The sequence below is a fragment of the Ranitomeya variabilis genome, chromosome 1 (genome assembly GCF_051348905.1).
Source record: "Ranitomeya variabilis isolate aRanVar5 chromosome 1, aRanVar5.hap1, whole genome shotgun sequence".
NCBI lineage: Eukaryota > Metazoa > Chordata > Amphibia > Anura > Dendrobatidae > Ranitomeya > Ranitomeya variabilis.
The window spans coordinates 211,791,072-211,815,218 of record NC_135232.1 but is presented as its reverse complement, the minus strand read 5'-3'; the positions used below and the strand labels follow the sequence as shown (position 1 = coordinate 211,815,218).

General features: G+C 43.3%; 1 protein-coding gene across 2 annotated transcripts in view; it reads left to right on the top strand.

Moving 5' to 3' along the window:
• Positions 1–24,147, top strand: part of WSCD2 (WSC domain containing 2) — a 799,558-nt gene that overhangs the window by 559,997 nt on the left and 215,414 nt on the right. For both annotated transcript variants that reach the window (XM_077292392.1, XM_077292385.1), the window contains one exon: positions 14,451–14,572. In XM_077292392.1, coding sequence (XP_077148507.1) covers positions 14,451–14,572 — 122 coding nt within the window. The remainder of the gene's footprint in view (positions 1–14,450; positions 14,573–24,147) is intronic.

Here is a 24,147-nt window from a genome sequence, read left to right as displayed (position 1 = left end):
AACGCAGAGCCGTGAAAATAACAATTATTTTTCTTTTTCACAAAAATGATTTTTTAGCCCCCAGTTTTGTATTTTCACAAGGGTATCAGGATAAATTGGACCCTAAAAGTTGTTGTCCAATTTGTCCTGAGTACGCTGATACCCCCTATGTGGGGGGGAACCACTGTTTGGGCGCATGACAGAGCTCGGAAGGGAAGGAGCGCCATTTGGAATGCAGACTTAAATGGATTGGTCTGCAGGCGTCACGTTGCATTTGCAGAGCCCCTGATGTACCCAAATAGTACAAACCCCCCACAAGTGACCCCATATTGGAAACTAGACCTCCCAAGGAACTTATCTAGATGTGTTGTGAGAACTTTGAACCCCCAAGTGTTTCACTACAGTTTACAACGCAGAGCCATGAAAATAAAACATATTTTTTTTCCCACAAAAATGATTTTTAGCCCCCCAAATTTTTATTTTCCCAAGGATAACAAGAGAACTTGGACCCCAGAAGTTGTTGTTCAATTTGTCCCTAGTACGCTGATACCCCATATGTTGGGGTAAACCCCTTTTTGGACGCACGGGAGAGCTCGGAAGGGAAGGAGCACTGTTTTACTTTTTCAACGCAGAATTGGCTGGAATTGAGATTGGACGCCATGTCGCGTTTGGAGAGCCCCTGATGTGCCTGAACAGTGGAAACTCCCCAATTCTACCTGAAACCCTACCCCTAACCGTTTACTGAACATTTTCTGACAGTCATAAGTGCCACGTATATAAGTGCCACGTATATAAGTGCCACGTATATAAGTGCCACGTATATACACTCACTGGCCACTTTATTAGGTACACCATGCTAGTAACGGGTTGGACCCCTTTTGCCTTCAGAACTGCCTCAATTCTTCGTGGCATAGATTCAACAAGGTGCTGGAAGCATTCCTCAGAGATTTTGGTCCATATTGACATGATGGCATCACACAGTTGCCGCAGATTTGTCGGCTGCACATCCCAAAGATGCTCCATACAAGGCAGGATGGATCCATGCTTTCATGTTGTTTACGCCAAATTCTGACCCTACCATCCGAATGTCGCAGCAGAAATCGAGACTCATCAGACCAAGCAACGTTTTTCCAATCTTCTACTGTCCAATTTCGATGAGCTTGTGCAAATTGTAGCCTCAGTTTCCTGTTCTTAGCTGAAAGGAGTGGTACCCGGTGTGGTCTTCTGCTGCTGTAGCCCATCTGCCTCAAAGTTCGACGCACTGTGCGTTCAGAGATGCTCTTAGGCCTACCTTGGTTGTAACGGGTGGCGATTTGAGTCACTGTTGCCTTTCTGTCAGCTCGAACCAGTCTGCCCATTCTCCTCTGACCTCTGGCATCAACAAGGCATTTCCGCCCACAGAACTGCCGCTCACTGGATTTTTTTTTCTTTTTCGGACCATTCTCTGTAAACCCTAGAGATGGTTGTGCGTGAAAATCCCAGTAGATCAGCAGTTTCTGAAATACTCAGACCAGCCCTTCTGGCACCAACAACCATGCCACGTTCAAAGGCACTCAAATCACCTTTCTTCCCCATACTGATGCTCGGTTTGAACTGCAGGAGATTGTCTTGACCATGTCTACATGCCTAAATGCACTGAGTTGCCGCCATGTGATTGGCTGATTAGAAATTAAGTGTTAACAAGAAGTTGGACAGGTGTACCTAATAAAGTGGCCAGTGAGTGTAAGTGCCACGTATTTAAGTGCCACGTATTTAAGTGCCACGTATTTAAGTGCCACGATATTTCAGTGCCACAATATTTCAGTGCCACGTATTTCAGTGCCACGTATTTCAGTGCCACGTATTTCAGGCACTGAAAAATACGTGGCACGTAAATACTTCAGTGCCACGATATTTCAGTGCCACGATATTTCAGTGCCACGTATTTCAGTGCCACGTATTTCAGGCACTGAAAAATACGTGGCACGTAAATACGTGGCACGTAAATACGTGGCACGTAAATACGTGGCACTTAAATACGTGGCACTTAAATACGTGGCACTTATATATGTGGCCACTGAAATATCGTGGCACTTATATACGTATATACGTATATAAACGTATATTTCAGTGCCACGTATTTCAGTGCCACGTATTTCAGGTTAGGGGTAGGGTTAGGGGTAGGGTTAGGGGTTTTTGTTTTTTTCTTGTTTTCTTGTGTTTTTCTATAAAAACGCATGCGTTTTACCGCGTTTACATGCATTTTTTCACACATGCGGTTTTTTAAAAAAACGCATGCAGATAAAAACGCAAGTGTGAAACCAGACTAAAAGACGCTTTTTATAGCAAAAAAGTTTTTGCGTCTCCACATTTTGAGACCTATAATTTTTCCACATTTTGGTCCACAGAGTCATGTGAGGTCTTGTTTTTTGCGGGACGAGTTGACGTTTTTATTGGTAACATTTTCGGACACGTGACCATTTTTTATCACTTTTTATTCCGATTTTTGTGAGGCAGAATAACCAAAAACCAGCTATTCATGAATTTCTTTTGGGAGAGGCGTTTATACCGTTCTGCGCTTGGTAAAATTGATAAAGCAGTTTTATTCGTCGGGTCAGTACGATTACAGCGATACCTCATTTATATCATTTTTTTATGTTTTGACGCTTTTATACGATAAAAACTATTTTATAGAAAAAATAATTATTTTGGCATCGCTTTATTCTGAGGACTATAACTTTTTTATTTTTTTGCTGATGATGCTGTATGGCGGCTCGTTTTTTGCGGGACAAGATGACGTTTTCAGCGGTAACATGGTTATTTATATCCGTCTTTTTGATCGCGTGTTATTCCACTTTTTGTTCGGCAGTATGGTAATAAAGCGTTGTTTTTTGCCTCGTTTTTTTTTTTTTTTTTTCTTACGGTGTTTACTGAAGGGGTTAACTAGTGGGCCAGTTTTATAGGTTGGGTCGTTACGGACGCGGCGATACTAAATATGTGTACTTTTATTGTTTTTGTTTGTTTTTTTTAGATAAAGAAATGTATTTATGGGAATAATATTTTTTTTTTTTATTATTATTTATTTAGGAATTATTATTTTTTTTTTTTACACATGTGGAAATTTTTTTTTTTACTTTTTTACTTTGTCCCAGGGGGGGACATCACAGATCGCAGATCTGATAGTGTGCACAGCACTCTATCAGATCTGCGATCATACTTTCATCGGAGCAGGCTGCAGCTTTCATCTGCAGCCTGCTCCGACCCGGAAGTGCTCCCTGCAGGACCCGGATACAGCCCCTCGGCCATTTTGGATCCGGGGCCTGCAGGGAGAAGACGTTCGGTACGAGGTGAGTACATCACCTTGTACCGATCGTCTCAGGGAAGCCCGCAGGGAGCCCCCTCCCTGCGCGATGCTTCCCTGTACCGCCGGTACACCGCGATCATGTTTGATCGCGGTGTGCCGGGGGTTAATGTGCCGGGGGCGGTCCGTGACCGCTCCTGGCACATAGTGCCGGATGTCAGCTGCGATATGCAGCCGACACCCGGCCGCGATCGGCCGCGCTCCCCCCGTGAGCGTGGCCGATCGCGTATGACGTACTATCCCGTCACCGGGAATTAAGGCCCACCCCACCTCGACGGTATAGTACGTCATATGGGATTAAGGGGTTAACTAAGTTCTGTAACTTGTTTGACCATTTAATACTCTTGACAGCCACACACACACACACACACACACATACATGTATATGTATATTGCATAGTTTCCTTTATTATGTATATTGCCATCCCTTATTACCTTATTACACAGTGCCCTCTCTTGTTATGTACAGCACCGTCCCTTACATATCGGATTATATAGAGCATTGTCTTTATTGCATACCATCCTTTCTTGTTAAATGTATAATGCAGTGATGGTTGATGGAGCATTGGAAAGCTTATTTTTTAATGGAGGAGCTGATGTACTGGTCGTCTGGTCACTGGCTCTTCCATCAGCAGTCATTTTATATCTAACAAGAGAGGGCACTATGTAATAAAAGAGGGCATTGTGAATAACAAAAATAACAAGTGTCACACGAATTCATGGCCGGAGTCAATGGAGCCGAAGCTCATGTGAGCAGGGGAGATTGCAGATGACGGCCGTTTCGTGCTGTGCCTGCGCTTCTACGGGACCCGTAGAAGCGCAGGCACAACACGAAACGGCCGTCGTCTGCAATCTCCCCTGCTCACATGAGCTTCGGCTCCATTGACTCCGGCCATGAATTCGTGTGACACATTTTATTAATAAAGGACTTAATCTAGTGAAGACCGGTGAGTGCCCTCAATTTTCTTACACACAGACATTGCATATATACATCTTTTTTCAGAGGAGCACCTGAAGTCTAGATTAGAGAGTTGTTTTACCCGCTGGGATATGTCAAAGGCACCAATATTACAGTCTGGACAGTTCCTCATATAGTCAGTGCCGCCCCATTTCTATTTTGTTTTTGACAAAAATAACAAGAATGCACTATGTAAGAGACAGGAGTGTGCATAACAGCAGAGAAAACTATATGATAAGGGATGGCACCATATATAACTAAAGAGGATGGTTTGTAATATGGGAAGGTGTTATTCATAATAAAAGAGGAAACTGTGTAATGACGGTGTTATGAATAATAAGTGAGTACACTATATGCTAAGGAACTGTGCTATACATAATAAGTGAGTACACTATATACCAAGGGACTGTGCTATACATAATAAGTTAGTACACTATATATTAAGGGACTGTGCTATACATAATAAGGCTACATCCCTGTATCTGTGTGCAGTGTCTGTGTGCTGCCCGCTTTTGCAGACGCATTGAGCATGTCCTATTCTGAGCCTCAAAATCGGATCAGAACAGAAAATTCTCTGACTTCCACAGATCTCATGATTTTCATGTATGTGTGAATGGACCTATAAAACTCTACGAGTCTTATTCTGTGTAAGGCTGAAATCTGATGAAGTGTGTGGAGCATATTAATGCATTAATGTTCCACAATGTCCAAGTGCAGACCCAAAAATCAACCATAAGAAGGGCAACACAATAAAAACAAATTTAATAACAGAATATATAGCGAGATAGGGAGTACAAGTTTCACCATTACACAATGTACAAAGTTTTCAAAAAATTAGACAAGAGGTCTGTTTCATACATGCTGAGAGAGACCGTGATGGGGGCCTCCAAATGCATTTTGCAGTTATTAGAATAGGTAGATATAGACAGTACAAGTGTCACTATTGCACAGTGTGCAGAGGTTTTAAAAAATTTAAAAACATTATCCACGTGCGGTAAATAGGGTTGAGCGAAACGGGTCGTTCATTTTCATAAGTCGCCGACTTTTGGCAAAGTCGGCGTCTCATGAAACCCGACCCGATCCCTGTGCGGGGTCGGCCATGCGGTACGCGATCTTGGCGCTAAAGTCGCATTTCGTATGACGCGTTTAGCGCCATTTTTTCAGCCAATGAATGAGCGTGGGCAGAGTGATGACATAGGTCTTAGGGGAGTGAACGCCTATCGTCATGTTATCGCTTGTGCGCAGTAGGGATTTGGAATGTGCAATACGAAATTTTCTGTGCTGGGACGGAGGAGGAGGAGGAGGAGGAGGAGGAAAAAAAAAAATTCTTCATTGGGTTTCGTGTTTCGGCCGAAACCCGACTTTTCACGGTGGTCGGCCGATTTCACTCGACTCGACTTTTAAGACAGTCGGGTTTCACAAAACCCGACTCGACCCTAAAAAACTAAAGGTCGCTCAACCCTAGCGGTAAACATATATGACCACTAAATACTTTTTGCGGAAGCAAGAGGAGTAGAACGTGATTTCTTGAGCAAAATGGGTTTGGATGGTAAGGCATGGACATTAAGACAACTTCCAAAAAATAACATTTGGGCTGCATTTATGTTAGGTTGCTGTCATCCGTAGGACTTACAAAGTCGTAGGAAATCCAGCTCTTGTTCAATTTTAGAAGAGTCAGCCTGTCTGCATTTTCCATTAACAGGTGTGTGCACCTATCCGTTATAATTGCACCTGCCAAACTAAAAACCCACTCACACAACACACTTGCGGCATGGGATGGAATTACCTTCGAGGCATATAAGGAGAGGTTCGGCTACGTGTGCAGCTTGGACAACCAATAGTTAAAGGCCACTGAAGAATCAGGAAGGATGCTGGTATGATGACTTAAGTACTCCTTCAGCATCTTGGTCAACATCTCCTTTCTCATCATAGTTACACCCACAGATATCCCTTGATGATGTGATGGTTTGTGAAAAGTGTGTGCATCTATCTGTTATGATTGCAACAGCCAAACTAAAAACCCACTCACACAACACACTTGCAGCATGGGATGGCATTACCTTTAAAGCATATAAGGAGAGGTTCGGCTAAGTGTGCAGCTTGGACAACCATTAGTTAAAGGGCACTGAAGAATAAGGAAGGACGCTGGTAAGGTCACTTTACTCCTTCACCATATTGGTCAATTTCTCCCTCCTCATCATAGTTACACCTACAGATATCACTCGCTGATGTAACGGTCTCATGAAAATGGCCCAGTTGGTGGACATTTCACCCCACTGAGTTGCACCTGGTGTATGTGTCTCTTCCTTGTAATCCTTGTGGGTGAAAAGAGCCAATACCTCTGCCAGCAGTGTTGTCTAAGGGTAATCTTTTCAGTAAGTCTTCCACAACGGCCCTCTCGGTAGCATGCACTGAAAATGGCACATCTGCCTCTGACATGAGAGAAGGAACAGCCAGTATTTCATGGTACACAAAATATCTTTCACGCGAGAGTGTTGGGAAAGGCATCTGGACATGAACTGTGCCATGTGTGGCAGACTAGAAAGAGTCAAACGTACAGTGTCCCACCAGGATAAACATTAACCATCCTCTCCTCCTCGCAACGTATCACCCCCTCCTCTTCAGGCCATCCATGCTGTACAGGCATGAAGCTGGGATTGGGAGTCCCCTCTGTACAGCCAAGTTCATCACGTGGGCCGTGCATTAAACATGTACCAGCTTGACAAGCTTTAAAGCCACCACCAAGTTACGCCCCATTATCGCACACAACAGAACTGGTTGGAGGTTCAGTGGGGAGAGTCACTGATTGGTCTGATCTTTTATGCCTTTCAATAGCTCTGCTGCATTGTGAGTTTTATTACCTAAAACAGATGTTCTTCAGCAGAGCGTACTGCTGCTTCACCAAGGCAGTGATGCAGACCTCCCAGCTGGGGATTCATGGAGAGGCTTGTTCCACTGCGGATGAAGAGAAGGAGGAGGAGGATAGACAGGAACTGGAATACGAGGAGACTGAAACCCTGATGGAAGTTGGGCCCACAATTTTGGTGTTGGTTAGGTGTGTGATGTCCCATCCTCTGACTCTGTCCCAGACTCCCCCAGCTTCACCCAGTGTGCTGTCATGGAAATATAGTGTAGCTGTCCACAAGAAGATATCCACGTGTCTCTGCTTAGGTGGGCGTTCCTTGTGACTACATTGGCCAGAGCATGGCTGATATTGTATAACATGTGCTTATGTAATGCAGGGATGGCACATCTTGAAAAATAGTGGCTGTCAGGAATCGAGTACTGTGGGGGTGCCACCGCTGGAAAGACTCTGTTTCCACAATCTGAAAAGGCAACATTTCAATGGCTAGCAATCTGGAAATGTGGGTGTTTAGCATTTGAGCCTGAGGATGGATAGATATTTCTGCTTCCTGTGAAATGTCTGGGGCAGGGACAACTGAACATTGTGCTGGGACAATGAACAGGACGTGGCTGCTGACTTTTGTGTCTGTGCAACCACAGATTGTGGGCAGGAGGCATCAGCGCCTGATTCATGGACAGAAGATTGGGAAGGCTGTAATGCTCAGACACAGATTTTGTACCCAGGCATTCCATCCACCTACATGGGGTGCTTGGCTGTCATGTGATTTAGCTTGCTGGTGGTGCTCAGGTTGGCAGTGATCTTGCCCCTTCTCAGCTTGGTATAGCATATGCTGCACATTACAGTTGTTTTGTCTGAATGACAATCAGAAAAAACTGCCATACAGGGGAACAGTGTACCCTTGGCCTGTTGTCTAGCCAAGTGGGGAGGAACTCTGTGGAACAGTTGACCGAGTTCTTCATCTGGTCAAACTACTACCGCTTCTTGCCTGTTTTCATGCTACGGATTCATCCTTCTCTGCACTGCTGTGATCACTAGGCATGCCACCATGCCAGGTTGGATCAGTGGCCTCATCATCGACAATGTCGTCTTCCATTTCATCAATATGATTCTCCTTCTGATTTGCGATTTTAGGCTGACCTGATGGCAACTGTGCATCATGATTATCCTCCACCTTTTCAGACATGAATTTACCTTCCCCAACATTGCTTTCTCCTGCCCATGGGTGCTAAAATGTTTGTTCATCAGTGCACTCCATGACCTCATGACCCTCTTTAACGGTGCGGTGAACATTGACAGGCCAGAAGAATTGCAAGGAACTGTAAACAGTTCCTCGGAGTGGCCAGTGGGGTCATATGTCTCCTGCGACTCTTGATGGGGTGAGGAAAGAGGACCAGGTTGAGGATTTTCAGGCCCATACTCTTGGCTAATGAAGCTCGATCATGTGGAAGACTTGGTGGTGGTGCTTGTCAACACACTGGAGCCTTTGTCTGCCATCCAAACCACAACATCCTCACACTTGTCTTGGTTCGACAGTGGTGTAGCGAGCTGACTGAATTCTTTTTAATAACCAGCCATGGGACAGCAGACAGCTTTCATCTGGTCTTATTATGCTGGGAAGGGCCATGGATATTGGCCTCTTATCAGCCTAATAAGACCAGTTCGCAGACGCCCCAGAAATGGCATATCCATTAATGTCTTTCTGATGTCACCTCAGTTCACAGCAGCCGGGTGTGGCAGTGGCTGCTGCTCCAGTTTATGGAGCTGTGTTCTCTGAATGGAACTCCATAGACTGGATGAAGAAGACAGGGATAGTCATGGGATCTCAATTTGGACTATGTTAGACTGGTGTGTATTTATTTTTAAAAAAATAAAGGAAAGAAGAAAATTGTTGAGGATTTTTTTTTCAAATAATTTTGTGTGTGTTTTTTTTCTTCTCTTTTTGGGGTTATTAACCCCTTCACCCCCAAGGGTGGTTTGCACGTTAATGACCGGGCCAATTTTTACAATTCTGACCACTGTCCCATTATGAGGTTGTAACTCTGGAACGCTTCAATGGATCTTGGCGATTCTGACATTGTTTTCTCGAGACATATTGTACTTCATGTTAGTTGTAAAATTTATTCAATATAACTTGCGTTTATTTGAGAAAAAAACGGAAATTTGGCGAAAATTTTGAAAATTTAGCAATTTTCCAACTTTTAATTTTTATGCCCTTAAATCACAGAAATATGTCATGCAAAATACTTAATAAGTAACATTTCCCACATGTCTACTTTACATCAGCATGATTTTGGAACCAAATTTTTTTTTTGTTAGGGAGTTATAAGGGTTAAAAGTTGACCAGCAATTTCTCATTTTTACAACAACATTTTTTTTAGGGACCACATATCATTTGAAGTCATTTTGAGGGGACTATATGATAGAAAATACCCAAGTGTGACACCATTCTAAAAACTGCACCCCTCAAGGTGCTAAAAACCACATTCAAGAAGTTTATTAACCCTTCAGGTGCTTCACATGAATTTTTGGAATGTTTAAATAAAAATGAACATTTAACTTTTTTTCACACAAAATTTAATTCAGCTCCAATTTGTTTTATTTTACCAAGGGTAAAAGGAGAAAATGGACCCCGAAAGTTGTTGTACAATTTGTCCTGAGTACTCTGATAACCCATATGTGGGGGTAAACCACTGTTTAGGCGCATGGCAGAGCTCGGAAGGGAAGGAGCGCCATTTGACTTTTCAATGCAAAATTGACTGGAATTGAGATGGGACGCCATGTTGCGTTTGGAGAGCCCCTGATGTGCCTAAACATTGAAGCCCCCCACAAGTGACACCATTTTGGAAAGTGAACCCCTTAAGGAACTTATCTAGATGTGTGGTGAGCACTCTGACCCAACAAATGCTTCACAGAAGTTTATAGTGCAGAGCCGTAAAAATAAAAAATCATATTTTTTCACAAAAATGATCTTTTCACCCCCAATTTTTTATTTTCCCAAGGGTAAGAGAAGAAATTAGACCACAAAATTTGTTGTGCAATTTGTCCTGAGCACAACGATACCTCATATGTGGGGGTAAACCACTGTTTGGGCGCATAGCAGAGCTCAGAAGTGAAGGAGCGCCATTTTACTTTTCAATGCAAAATTGACTGGAATTAAGATGGGACGTCATGTTGCGTTTGGAGAGCCCCTGATGTGCCTAAACATTAAAACCCCCCACAAGTGACACCATTTTGGAAAGTAGACCCCCTAAGGAACTTATCTAGATGTGTTTTGAGAGCTTTGAACCCCCAAGTGTTTCACTACAGTTTATAACGCAGAGCCGTGAAAATAAAAATTCCTTTTTTTTTCACAAAAATGATATTTTAGCCCCCAGTTTTGTAATTTCACAAGGGTAACAGGATAAATTGGACCCAAAAAGTTGTTGTCCAATTTATCCTGAGTACACTGATGCCCCACATGTGGGGGGTAACCACTGTTTGGGCGCATGGCAGAGCTCGGAAGGGAAGGAGCGCCATTTGGAATACAGACTTAGATGGATTGGTCTGCAGGCGTCACGTTGCATTTGCAGAGCCCCTGATGTACCCAAACAGTACAAACCCCCCACAAGTGAACCCATATTGGAAACTAGACCTCCCAAGGAACTTATCTAGATGTGTTGTGAGAACGTTGAACCCCAAGTGTTTCACTACAGTTTATAACACAGAGCCATGAAAATAAAAATTCTTTTTTTTTCACAAAAATTATTTTTTAGCCCCCAGTTTTGTATTTTCACAAGGGTAACAGGACAAATTGGACAATAACTTTTGGGGTCCAATTTATCCTGAGTATGCTGATACCCTATATGTGGGGGGGAACCACTGTTTGGGCGCATGGCAGAGCTCGGAAGGGAAGGAGCGCCATTTGGAAAGCAGACTTAGATGGATTGGTCTGCAGGGGTCACATTGCATTTGCAGAGCCCCTGATGTACCCAAACAGTAGAAACCCCAATAAGTGACCCCATATTGGAAACTAGACCTCCCAAGGAACTTATCTAGATGTGTTTGAGAACTTTGAACCCCCAAGTTTTTCACTACAGTTAACAACGCAGAGCCGTGAAAATAAAAAAATCTTATTTTTCCCGCAAAAATTATATTTAGCCCCCCAAATTTTTATTTTCCCAAGGATAAAAGGAGAACTTGGACCCCAATAGTTGTTGTCCAATTTGTCCCGAGTACGCTGATACCCCATATGTTGGGATAAACCCCTGTTTGGGAGCACGGGAGAGCTCCGAAGGGAAGGAGCACTGTTTTACTTTTTCAACGCAGAATTGGCTGGAATTGAGATCGGACGCCATGTCACGTTTGGAGAGCCCCTGATGTGCCTGAACAGTGGAAACTCCCCAATTCTACCTGAAACCCTAATCCAACAACACCCCTAACCCTAATCCCAATGGTAACCCTAACCACACCCCTAACCCTGACACACCCCTAATTCTAATCCCAACCCTAATCCCATCCGTAAATGTAATCCAAACCCTAACCCTAACTTTAGCCCCAACCCTAACCCTAACTTTAGCCCCAACCCTAACCCTAACTTTAGCCCCAACCCTAACCCTAACTTTAGCCCCAACCATAGCCCCAACCCTAACCCTAGCCCTAGCCCTAACCCTAGCCCCAACCCTAACCCTAGCCCTAACCCTGGCCCTAACCCTAACCCTAACCCTAACCCTAACCCCAGCCCCAACCCTAACCCTAACCCTAGCCCTAACCCTAGCCCTAACCCTAACCCCAGCCCCAACCCTAACCCTAGCCCTAACCCTAGCCCTAACCCTAGCCCTAACCCTAACCCTAGCCCTAATGGGAAAATGGAAATAAATGCATTTTTTTAATTTTATTATTTTTTCCTAACTATGGGGGTGATGGAGGGGGGTTTGATTTACTTTTATAGCATTTTTTATATCGGATTTTTATGATTGGTAGCTGTCACACACTCAAAGACGCTTTTTTATAGCAAAAAAGTTTTTGCATCTCCACATTTTGAGACCTATAATTTTTCCATATTTTGGTCCACAGAGTCATGTGAGGTCTTGTTTTTTGCGGGACGAGTTGACGTTTTTATTGGTAACTTTTTCGGACACGTGACAGTTTTTGATCACTTTTTATTCCGATTTTTGTGAGGCAGAATGACCAAAAACCAGCTATTCATGAATTTCTTTTGGGGGAGGCGTTTATACCGTTCCGCGTTTGGTAAAATTGATAAAGCAGTTTTATTCGTCGGGTCAGTACGATTACAGCGATATCTCATTTATATCATTTTTTATGTTTTGGCGCTTTTATACGATAAAAGCTATTTTATAGAAAAAATAATTATTTTGGCATCGCTTTATTCTGAGGACTATAACTTTTTAATTTTTTTGCTTTTGATGCTGTGTGGTGGCTCGTTTTTTGCGGGACAAGATTACATTTTCAGCGGTACCATGATTATTTATATCTGTCTTTTTGATCGTGTGTTATTCCACTTTATGTTTGGCGGTATGATAATAAAACGTTTTTTTTGGCTCGTTTTTTTTTTTTTCTTACGATGTTCACTGAAGGGGTTAACTAGTGGGACAGTTTTATAGGTTGGGTCATTACGGACGTGGCGATACTACATATGTGTACTTTTATTGTTTTTTTTTTTTTTTAGATAAAGAAATGTATTTATGGGAATAATATTTTTTTTTTCTTTATTTATGAATTTATTTTTTTATTTTTTTTTTTACACATGTGGAAATTTTTTTTTTTACTTTGTCCCGGGGGGGCATCACAGATCGCCGATCTTACAGTTTGCATAGCACTCTGTGAGATCGGCGATCTCACTCATCGCTGCAGGCCTACAGAGCTGCAGCTGCAGCCTGCTCCTGACCCGGAAGTACTCCCTGCAGGCCCTGGATGCAGCCCCGTGGCCATTTTGGATCCGGGGCCTGCAGGGAGGAGACGCTCGGTACAAGGTGAGTACATTCCCTTGTACCGATCGTCTCAGGGAAGCCCGCAGGGAGCCCCCTCCCTGCGCGATGCTTCCCTGTACCGCCGGCACACTGTGATCATGTTTGATCGCAGTGTGCCGGGGTTAATGTGCCGGGGGCGGTCCGAGACCGCTCCTGGCACATAGTGCCGAATGTCAGCTGCGATAGGCAGCTGACACCCAGCCGCGATTGGCCGTGCTCCCCCCGTGAGCGTGGCCGATTGCTATGACGTACTATCCCATCGGTGGTCATACGGGCCCACCCCACCTCGACAGGATAGTACGTCCAATGTCAGAAAGGGGTTAATAAGGTGTCTGATAGATGTGGCCCCATTACTAGCATGTGCTTGATGTCAGCGGACATTACAAAGCTGACATTAATCCCAAACTATTATCCCGCTTGTCAATGCATCAAGGCAAGCAGGAAGAGTCTGGCAAAGCGTCAGGATTAGAACATTTACTGGACTCACCCTTTTCTGGGGAGGCTGTGGGCTGTTATTAGTAGGTTTGAAGGGCCAAATATCCATGTGCTTTCCCAGCCTGAGAATACCTGCAGCTAACTGTCTGCTTTAGCTTGGCTGGTTATCAAAAATAGGGTGTTTTTTATACTATTTATTTAAATAATTAAAAAAAATTAATGAGGCCACTCTATTTATGATAATCAGCCAAGATAGCCCAGACCACTCAGCAGATATGTTTTACATGTGCTTTATTATGAAAAATAGAGGGGCCCCAAAATGTTTTTTTTTTACATGGTTTGCTTTCCTGTCACAGCCATGTCAATGCATGACATGTCTGTGTTGGGGTGGTAAGTGCCCACAAAGGAAAAGCATGTTGATTAGCTGTGCTGCAGCCTTTCAACAAGCTTTGTTTAGGCTGCTGAACTTGAGCAGTAACACAGACTTCCATGAGGAGTCCTTGTTCGGGGTCTGTGCATGGACACTAGGTGTCTGGTACAGAACCCGAACTTTACTGTTTGGTAGAGTTGAGCAAATATATTTCAGCCCCCCAGTCCAGAAAACTTAAAAGCCAATGATGACCAAGTCAGAAGACTAGTCGGAAAAGCATTTCCCCAGTGGCTTCTCCCCACCTGCTGGCAATCATTGACTGAGCTTTCTCCCTGTGTGCATGAGTAGGGGAAAACATTATTGCAAAAACACATACAGCTCAATAAGCATTATTCTGAGTTAACTAAATTTTGGTCAGTTTTACCCATCACTAAGACACTTTACCTATCACTAAGCTCCTAAGAACAATAAAACAAATCTTTGCATTAGTGCTGATTCTGATTTTTTTTCTTTTTATTCTGCATTGTTGATTACAGATGGCAGTGCCATATTTCGTGGATGCTTCCGACGGCCAGACAACATATCTCTTGCTATCCCAGTGAGCAACATTATGTTAAATATGTCTGTGGACAAATGTGTTGATTTCTGCACTGAAAAGGTTAGTGTACTTTTTATTTTACATTTATTTCAAATTCACCTTCAGTTTGGATGTCCTATAAATAATACTATAATAATATAACTAATTCACTATTCTTTTATTTAACAAACATACAGAAGACCAAATAGTCGATAATCTGTATATTCTACACAGGCAGTCCACAGTTCCTGCAGGCTCTCTACTTTAGATTTACATTACCATTCTGTAAGTTAATATTATTTAATTTTTAATACTTATTAAAGAGAATCTATCACCTCCAAATATACTATGTAATTGAAGATATAGTGTAAATAGTGTTTAAATCATGTCTTTCTAGCTTACTAAAGCAGTCCCACTACGAGGAGATAATGAAGTTATACAGTATGCTCCGTGCATCCATTCACTTCTAGGCATCGTGGCGGTTCAAGGAGTTGTTACAGATATCGCTAACTTTACGGAGCATGCACTATGACCACTGAACAATATTTGGTAGATTGCTGTTCAGCTTGTCTGTGTAGAGCAGAAAGTTAATGTTCCAGGGAGTGATTACAGTCCTCTGTATAGCGAGCAGTGACTGCATCACTCTGATGACTGAAAGTTAGCAGCTGCAGGAAGTATATAACTTCATTTTCTCCTTTTAGCTGCACTTTCATTAAGCCTGGTAGATATGTCAAACACTAGATCTGCAAATAAATAACATTCCTGGAGATGGCAGGTTCATTTTACAGCTTGAAATGGTTGTGTTCATTTAAAGGGAAACTGTCACCTCCAAAATCGAAGGTGAGCTAAGCCCACCATTCTGTAATGCTGTAGATAAGCCCCCGATGTATCCTGAAAGATGAGAAAAAGAGGTTAGATTATACTCACCCAGGGGCGGTCCCGGTCCGGTTCTGATCCGATGGGCGTCGTGGTCTGGTCCGGGGCCTCCCATCTTCTTACGATGACGTCCTCTTCTTATATTCATGCTGCGGCTCTTGCTCAAGCGTACTTTGTCTGCCCTGTTGAGGGCAGAGCAAAGTACTGGAGTGTGCAGGTGCCAGGCCTTGAATACATGAAAGTCGACACACCATAACCCCGGATCACGTGATGGGGGTCACCGGTGCGCGCATTTCCGGCCAGATGGCCCAAAGCGCTTGTTAAATGCCGCTGTCTAGAGTTTGACAGCAGCAGTTAACTAGTTAATAGGTGCGGGTGGATCGCGATTCCACCTTCACCTATTGCGGGCACATGTCAGCTGTTCAAAACAGCTGACATATTCCGGCTTTGATGCGGGCTCACCGCCAGAGCCCATATCAAAACAGGGGGTACTGCCATCGGATGTACTATCCCATCCAATGGCAATAAGGATTTAATACTTGGCAATACCCTGCAGCTAGTTGACATGACATACTATTTATACCCTGATTCTTCTCTACAAAGTGAGCCAGTTTTACTCTCATTCAGAAATATGGTACATATGGATCCTTTATAACTAGATGCATAATCTTACACCTATGTATATTGAAAATCATTGGGGTAGTGGATACCTCTAAATGTCCCAGTCATCTTATAACTTATTAATATCTTCCATAGACTAACATCTTGAACTCCAATTGTCATTACGGCAGAAAATACCCTTGTTTCTCGCACACGTCTTCTGTTAAAACATGATTAGCAGAGATAAGCAGTTCAATCTGTGGCGGGATGAGTTTGAGTCAAATTCATTGAAATTTGTGGTTTCAGGCAAATTCAAACATGTTGAAATTCGATTCATGATTCGCAAAAGCAAAGCTTGCCTGGAATAATTTTCCATGCTGTTGATGCATCAGAGAGCAGGCTAACGTCATTTTGCTTTGCTGTGCAGGGCTCCCCATAATGCTCTTCAGCTATTACCTAGTACAGATTATCGTACCTTGTACAGTGGTGGTCAGTACCTGGATCAACAGAGATCTGAGAATCTCAGTGAAGCACAGTTTGTTTGGTCAAGTCGTTTTTCATCTTCAGAGTCACTAGGTCTCTCTCTGCTGTAGAGTGTAAGAGTCACAGGTGTGTGACGTCCTGATGTGACTCTTGGAGGATCTGTGATCAGATAGTTACAACCTTTATTAGATCACGGGTCCTCTTTAGTAACCATTTGTCGTTTACCTTGAATTGGAGTGGATTTATTTTCATTCGGTGCTGAAATAGTTAAAGACCCTTTCTCTTCTGTCTGTGAACTTGGAGATGGAGTACTCACTGCAGCATCTTGTGACCACTCCTTTCCACTATATAAACTCACTGCTAGCTTCATTGCTTACCGGTTATAGTTCATGTACACTGACCTTTTTAAGGATCCTGTCTCTGGATAAGCTGAGGTGTTTATTCCTGTTGCAGCAGTGAAGTTTCCTGTTGGAGAAGCTGAGGAGTGTTATTTGTTGTGTCTTTTCCCACAGTTCATTGTACCTTCCTTGTGTTACCTTATTGTAGCTTAAGGTACCGTTACACTAAATGACTTACCAACGATCACGACCAGCGATGCGATCGTTGGTAAGTCGTTGTGTGGTCGCTGGGTAGCTGTCACACAGACAGCTCTCTCCAGTGACCAACGATCAGGGGAACGACTTTGGCATCGTTGAAACTGTCTTCAACGATGCCGAAGTCCCCCTGCAGCACCCGGGTAACCAGGGTAAACATCGGGTTACTAAGTGCAGGGCCGCGCATTGTAACCCGATATTTACCCTGGTTACCATTGTAAAAGTAAAAAAAAAACACTACATACTCACCTTCTGATGTCTGTCACGTCCCCCGGCATCCACAGGGTTACGCGCTGCTGCCGAGAGCTTCCTGCACTGACTGAATGTGTCAGCACAGGCAGCAGCGGTGACGTCACCGCTGTGCTCTGCTTTACGGCCGGCCGGCGCTGACACATTCAGTGCAGGGAAGCCGCCGGCGGGGGACGTGACAGACATCAGAAGGTGAGTATGTAGTGGTTTTTTTTACTTTTACAATGGTAACCAGGGTAAATATCGGGTTACTAAGCGCGGCCCTGCGCTTAGTAACGCGATATTTACCCTGGTTACAAGTGAACACATCGCTGGATCGGTGTCACACACACCGATCCAGCGATGACAGCGGGTGATCAGCGACAAAATAAAGTTCTGGACTTCTAGCTCTAACCAGCGATATCACAGCAGGATCCAGATCACTGCTGCGTGTCAATCTCAACGAGATCGCTATCCAGGACGCTGCAACATCACGGATCGTCGTCGTTCTCGCTGCAAAGTCGCTTAGTGTGAAGGTACCTTTAGGCACGTTATCGCGCAAGGGGAAAAGACCAGTCAAGGGATGATAGGGAGTGCAGGGATCAGACTCAGGTTTATGTTAGGAGGTGACCCTTCTATATTTTCCCTGGTGTTGAACTGCATGCTGGGTCTCCTCTCAGCCCCAGCATGAGAGTAAGCTCTTATGTTTTTAGGGTCCTCTCTCTCTTGGCTGTAGAGTATAAGCTCTTATTGCTAGTAGGATCCTATTTCTCACTTTTCTGTAGAGTGTAGGTTCTTATGATCAATGGTGTTTTCTCTCTCTCTCCCTCTCTCACTCCCCTATATGTATTTTCTGAGCAATTATAACATTTCCATTTTGGGGAAGTAGGCAAAGTTGAATTGCAAAACATTCGTTCATCTCTATTGATTATGCTCAAAGCAAATCAAGAGTATATTTTGCCATTCAATACTCTGTGCGATGACAATTGTTACTTAGGTAAACTAGCTTGCATCTTCACCAGCACAGGAATCATTAACTGCAAGTGATGGTCGAGGACTAAAGTGCTCAGTAATCGAATCAAGCAGGTCAGACGCTCAGACAGACTCAACTCAAGTATTGAGTATAATGGAGGTCAGAGCAAAACTAAAAAAAATTTCTGGAAGACCTTACAGGAGGTCTGTGGAGGCTAGAAACTCGCTGAAATGTATGGAAACAACTGTTGGGGTTGACAGATTTCACCACATAAAAATAAATAATAAATAAGGTGCAATCGCAACCCGGGGTCCACCGTGCAGTAAACTGCTGCTAGTGTGAATAAAGACGGATAAAAAACTACTGAACGTTCCTCCTTAAACACACTGAGTTAACTCCACTCAGTTTAAATGGAACGCAGAAAACCAAACCCAGATAACACTCAGATGCACAGGGAGAGGAGTACCAACTCAGCTAACCACTGAGGGGTACAGGGACAGTGAGTACCAGCTCAGCTAACCGCCGAGGGGCACAGGGAAAATAGGAAGTGGGCAATACCCCATTTAAACAACTGCGAAAGAACACATGGGTTAAACTTGCTCTGTGGCGCAATACCCTGTTAACCCCACAGGGAAGTATTGCATACACATGGGACAGAAACAGATAAAAATAAAAAATGTTTATTTTTATGTAGCGATAACATATTCCGCAGGGCTTTACAGTTTGCACACATTATCATCGCTGTCCCGATGGGGCTCACAATCTAAATTAGATAGCAAATAGTCAGCGAGAACATGCAGCAAACCTCCTCTCCGATGGAGCTGGAATTTTAATGGCTTGATGCCAGCCCTGAACTCGCACAGACAATCTCCTCTCCGGAGGTGCTGGAATTCTAATGGCTCAGGGCCAGCCCTGAACACATACTGACACAGAACACTGACGTCCCACTGGTAGCTGATATGGTGCTAAACACACCAAACGCACAGACAGAATGGTAGCAAATCCACCTACCCACACATACACCAAAAACAAGTGACGCTAGCATGTCCATGTGCTTTTCTGAAAGCCCTTTATGCACCAGGCTCCACCCCAAACATGCACTCCCAGTTGGACGGGGCGTTGCTAGTGGGCCAATCCGGAGCTGACACATCACAGACATGCTCAGAAAGGTGATTTCTGGACTTAGACTCCAGAGAGTGGGGCTGTCTCTGTATACCGCTGGTTACCATAGACGTTAGCTGGAGAGCCAGCAGTAACCACACGTATAACGGGAGCCTGAGCAAGACCAATGTCGGCGCTAAACAACAGACCCAGTGGCTAGGCCTGAATGGGAGACTAGAGCACAAAACAGTGCCTGCGATACATCCCACATGGCAGGGAAGTCCCGTCCTCTAGCAACAGCTCTAAAATGGATTGGGGATAGCATGAGGATGATGCCTGGATGTATCTCTGACTCCCTGGTCACCGCCGGGAACAATATTGTCAAAGAATTGCTCCACTTTTATGCATTGACAATAAAACATACAAAACTGAAGGCAAAATGGATTTTACAGGAAAAAGTGTTAGGAAATATTTTTTCCTGTATATTGACTTATATATAAGGTAAAATTAAAAAGATTTAAAAATGCCTCCTCCACCCCTTAACCCTCGAAGGTAGTTTTGTTTTTGCGTTTTCATTTTTTTGCTCCCCTTCATCCCAGAGCCATAACTTTTTTATTTTTCCATCAATATGGCCATGTGAGGGCTTGTTTTTTGCAGGACGAGTTGTACTTTTGAACATCACCATTGATTTTAACATATCATGGACAGGAAAATAGGAAAAAAAATTCCAAGTGTGATGAAATTGCAAAAAAAGTGCAATCCCACAATTGTTTTTTGTTGTTGTTTTTTACCATGTTCACTAAATGCTAACACTGACCTGCCATTATGATTCTCCAGGTCATTACTAGTTCATAGACACCAAACATGTCTAGTTTCTTTTTTATCTAAGTGGTAAAAAAAAATTCCAACCTTTGTTAAAAAAAAAACGCCATTTTCCAATACCCACAGCATCTCCATTTTTGTGTGATCTCGGGTTGGATGAGGGTTTATTTTTTGTGCGCCAAGCTGATGTTTTTAATGATACCATTTTGGTGCAGATATGATCGCGATCGCCCGTTCTTGCATTTATATGCAATGCTGAGATGACCAAAACAATGTAATTATGGCATTTTGAACTTTTTTCTCATTACGACGTTAAGGCTGGGTTCACACTGCATTGAACCCGTCCGTTAAATGGACTACATTACACCGCGGCATAACGCAGTGTAACGTAGTCCGCTAGCACCGCCATTGACTCCAATGTCGGACGCATCACTAGCGCACGCTCACAATGGGGCTGCAGCGTTTTCGGGTCCGTCACAGCTAGCAGATGCTCTATCTGCGCTAGCGTGCTGCCATACTGGCACTTGCATTTACAGCAGCCCATTACCGTATGTGTTGAACGGGCTGCTGTAAACGCAGTGTGAACCCAGCCTTAGCTATCTGGTTAATTCTTTTTTTATATTGATAGATCAGGCGATTCTGAATGTGGCTATACCAAATATGTGTATGTTTGATTTTTTTTTATTTTATTTTGAATGTACGAAAGGGGGGTTATTTAGAATTTTATTTTTTATATGTGCTTTAATATTTTTAAAAACATTTTTTTAACTTTTGGCATGCTTTAATAGTCTCCATGGGAGACTAGAAGCTGCCATAACCCGATCAGCTCTGGTACATACAGACAATCATCAGATCGCCTGTATGTAGCATAATTGCTCACTAAGTATGAGTGCCGACCACCGGGCAGCGCTCATAGTAATCAGACAATGACAACCAAAGAGGTCTGCTGGAGACGCGTTTGCCAGAAGCGCGTCTTAAGTGCCGGTGTCAGAGATTGAAAGAGGCACTTACCTAGTTAACAGCCCTGGGTGGATCGCGATTCCACCCACCGCTGTTAGAGGCACATGTCAGCTGTTCAAAACAGCTGACATGTGCTGGACAAGATATGGGCTTGGCATTACGCCCGTTGTTGGAAACGGATTAATAGGTGGGCCACCTCTCACCATATTTCCCTGTGACCTAGAACTGCAGTGCATGACAGAGTAGAGGGGAAAGTAAAACTACACCCACTGGTAGTCACCAGTAAATGTAATTTTAACATTTTACTACATTATCTGGGAATGTGGTGTGTGTGACATTGTCAGACACATCCTGTTTAATTTATGAAGGAGGGACTCTGAAACTTGCAAAGCCTATGTGGACTATGCAAGAACTGCCAAAAATTAGAAGGAAGAGGAAATCCAATACACCCCTGTTTTAGACATAAAGGGGGCTGCATACACATTCTGTTAAATTTGTTATGTAGTGGGACTCCTTGCCTCATAAAGCCTATGTGTTAGGTGTCGAGTTCCCGCCACTGCACAGGGGTAATCTCAAACTATGTCTGCTGCGGTCTCCCATTCCCCTCCCGCTGCAGTGGAACCTGCTTAGTGGAGACATCGGTCCCAGTGTCTGGCTCAGCCTAATACTGTGTGAATGGTTACTGTTGCCTTTCCAGGCTCTGCCCTTGTAGCCAGCACTGGTCAGCGGCGAGCCGGCTTTTCTGGGACTAAGTCCTGCTTTTAATGCACTGAGCATGCCCACGGGAGGTCCTGTCATTGGAGGTCGGGGGTCACATGCTCAGGCCCTGTTGCAGCTCCTATTGGTCCACTAGGAAGGTCCTGTAGAGCTGCAACTATAAAAGGTTTGCATGGCCACAAGGCCATGCGCTAGTATCAAATGTGTTTGGCTTATACCAGTGGATACTATACCACTCTATACATATGTGGTTTGAGGCTGTAGCTTTGGGACTGTACACTCAGGCAGGCAGCTAGCGTCAGTGGGGGCAATTAGCTTTGGCTTAGCATCTGGATCCTTCATGTGTGCGGTTAGCACAGAAGAGTTCCAGAGCAAGCACAACCCGTAGTTAGGGTAATTGTTTTGTGTACAGCGCGACTCTGTGAGTCAACAGAGATTGCTTCCAGTTCACACGGGGTGAAGCTTAACCCACGTGTGAGCTCAGAGGTTATCCGCTGTTACTTTGCAGCAGATATCTCTGCACGGTGGACCCCGGGCTGCGAACGCACCTTGTAGCTACCTATCTATAATCAGTGCGTTCCGCTAGCCCTAACACTATGTACATCCTTGAGGAAGTAAAGGTGGCCAGGAATTTCAGTGGCAGAAATCATGCTATCCTCAAATTTTGGATTACAAGAGGAGAAAGATCAGAGAGTTCTCAGGCTTTAAGGTTGCACTTCAGATTTTAATAGACTCAGAAAGAGGGTAGGAAAGGTCCAATGGCTGGATGTTCTAAAGGACAGAAATGTCCAGAAAGGATGGGTTTTGCTAAATGAAATTCTCACTGCACAATCAGTAACAATTCCAAAAGCAAGGAAGCATTGGAATAATTTAAAGAGACCAGGATGGATTAATACAGAACTTAAACACTTGTTATAAAGGAAAAAGGAAATGTATATTAATAGGAAAGAGGGGGGGCATATCTAAAGAAGAGTATAATGCTGTCTGCAGGGAATGCAGGGCAGGCATTAGAAGAGCTAAAGCTAGTAAATAAGTTAGGCTTGCAAGGGGGACAAAAAGCAATAAAAATGACTTTGGGGTATTTCAAAAGCAAAAGAAAAGTCAAAGATGCAATAGGATTTTTAGAGGATGAAAAAGGTGAAGTGGTCAAAAATTATGTTGAGAAGGCCAAACTTTTAAATTCCTATTTTGCATCTGTGTTCTCTAATACAGCAATTGTAACATTAATTGGTCTTCATGGTGCTATTTAAGGAACAAAAAATTCACACCATCTATAAACAGAGAGATGGTGAGGGAAAACTTAACTAATTTAAATTAATTTAAATATCCTGGTCCAGATGAATTACATCCTAGGTTACTGAAAGAGTAAGCAGAGGAAATTGCAGAACCACTAGCCAGAATCGTTGAACAATGCTGTAGAACAGGAAAAGTCCCAGAAGATTGGAGAAGAACAAATGTCTCTATCTTCAAAAAAGAAAGAAGGTGGAGCCAGGAAATTACTGACCAGTGAGCCTTACTTCTATACCAAAAAGATCTTTGAAAAAATTATTAAACAGCATGTATATAAGTACTTGGATAAGAATACAGTAATTAACCCAAGCCAGCATGGGTTTGTAGCAAATAAGTAATACCAGACAAATCTATTTTCCTTCTATGATGGAATCACTGACTGTGTGGATCAGAGAAATGTGGTAGAAATAGTATATCTCGACTTCAGCAAACCATTTGATAAAGTATCTCATACTATTCTTATTGAAAAAAAAAATTAAAGACGGGATTAACAAGGCTATGGTTAGGTAGATTCAAAACTGACTTAGTGATCATTCTCAAAAAGTGGTAATAAATGGTTGCACATCCAATTGAAAGAGTATTTTTATCCTGGCCCCAGTGTTGTTCAACAATTTTATAAATGATCTAGATAAGTGAACTGAAGGTAAACTAATCAAAATTGCAGACAATGCAAAGCTAAGAGGGATAGACAGATGAAAGGATTCAGACAGAGAAAGGATTCAGAAGGATCTAGATAAGCTTAAACTATGGACAGTGGCTAATAGAATTGTATTTAACACGCAGAAATGCAAGAGTCTACATCTTGGCAAGGAAAACAAAAATGACATCTACAGAATGGGAGGAATATAACTTAGCAAGAGCACATGTGAAAAAGACTTGGGTATGCTAATAGAACACAGAATGCACATGAGTCAACAGTGTGATGCAGCAGGCAAACACAGTTCTAGGATGTATTAAGAGAAGCATAGAGTCTAGAGCACATGAAGTAGTTATACCCATCTACTACTCCTTGA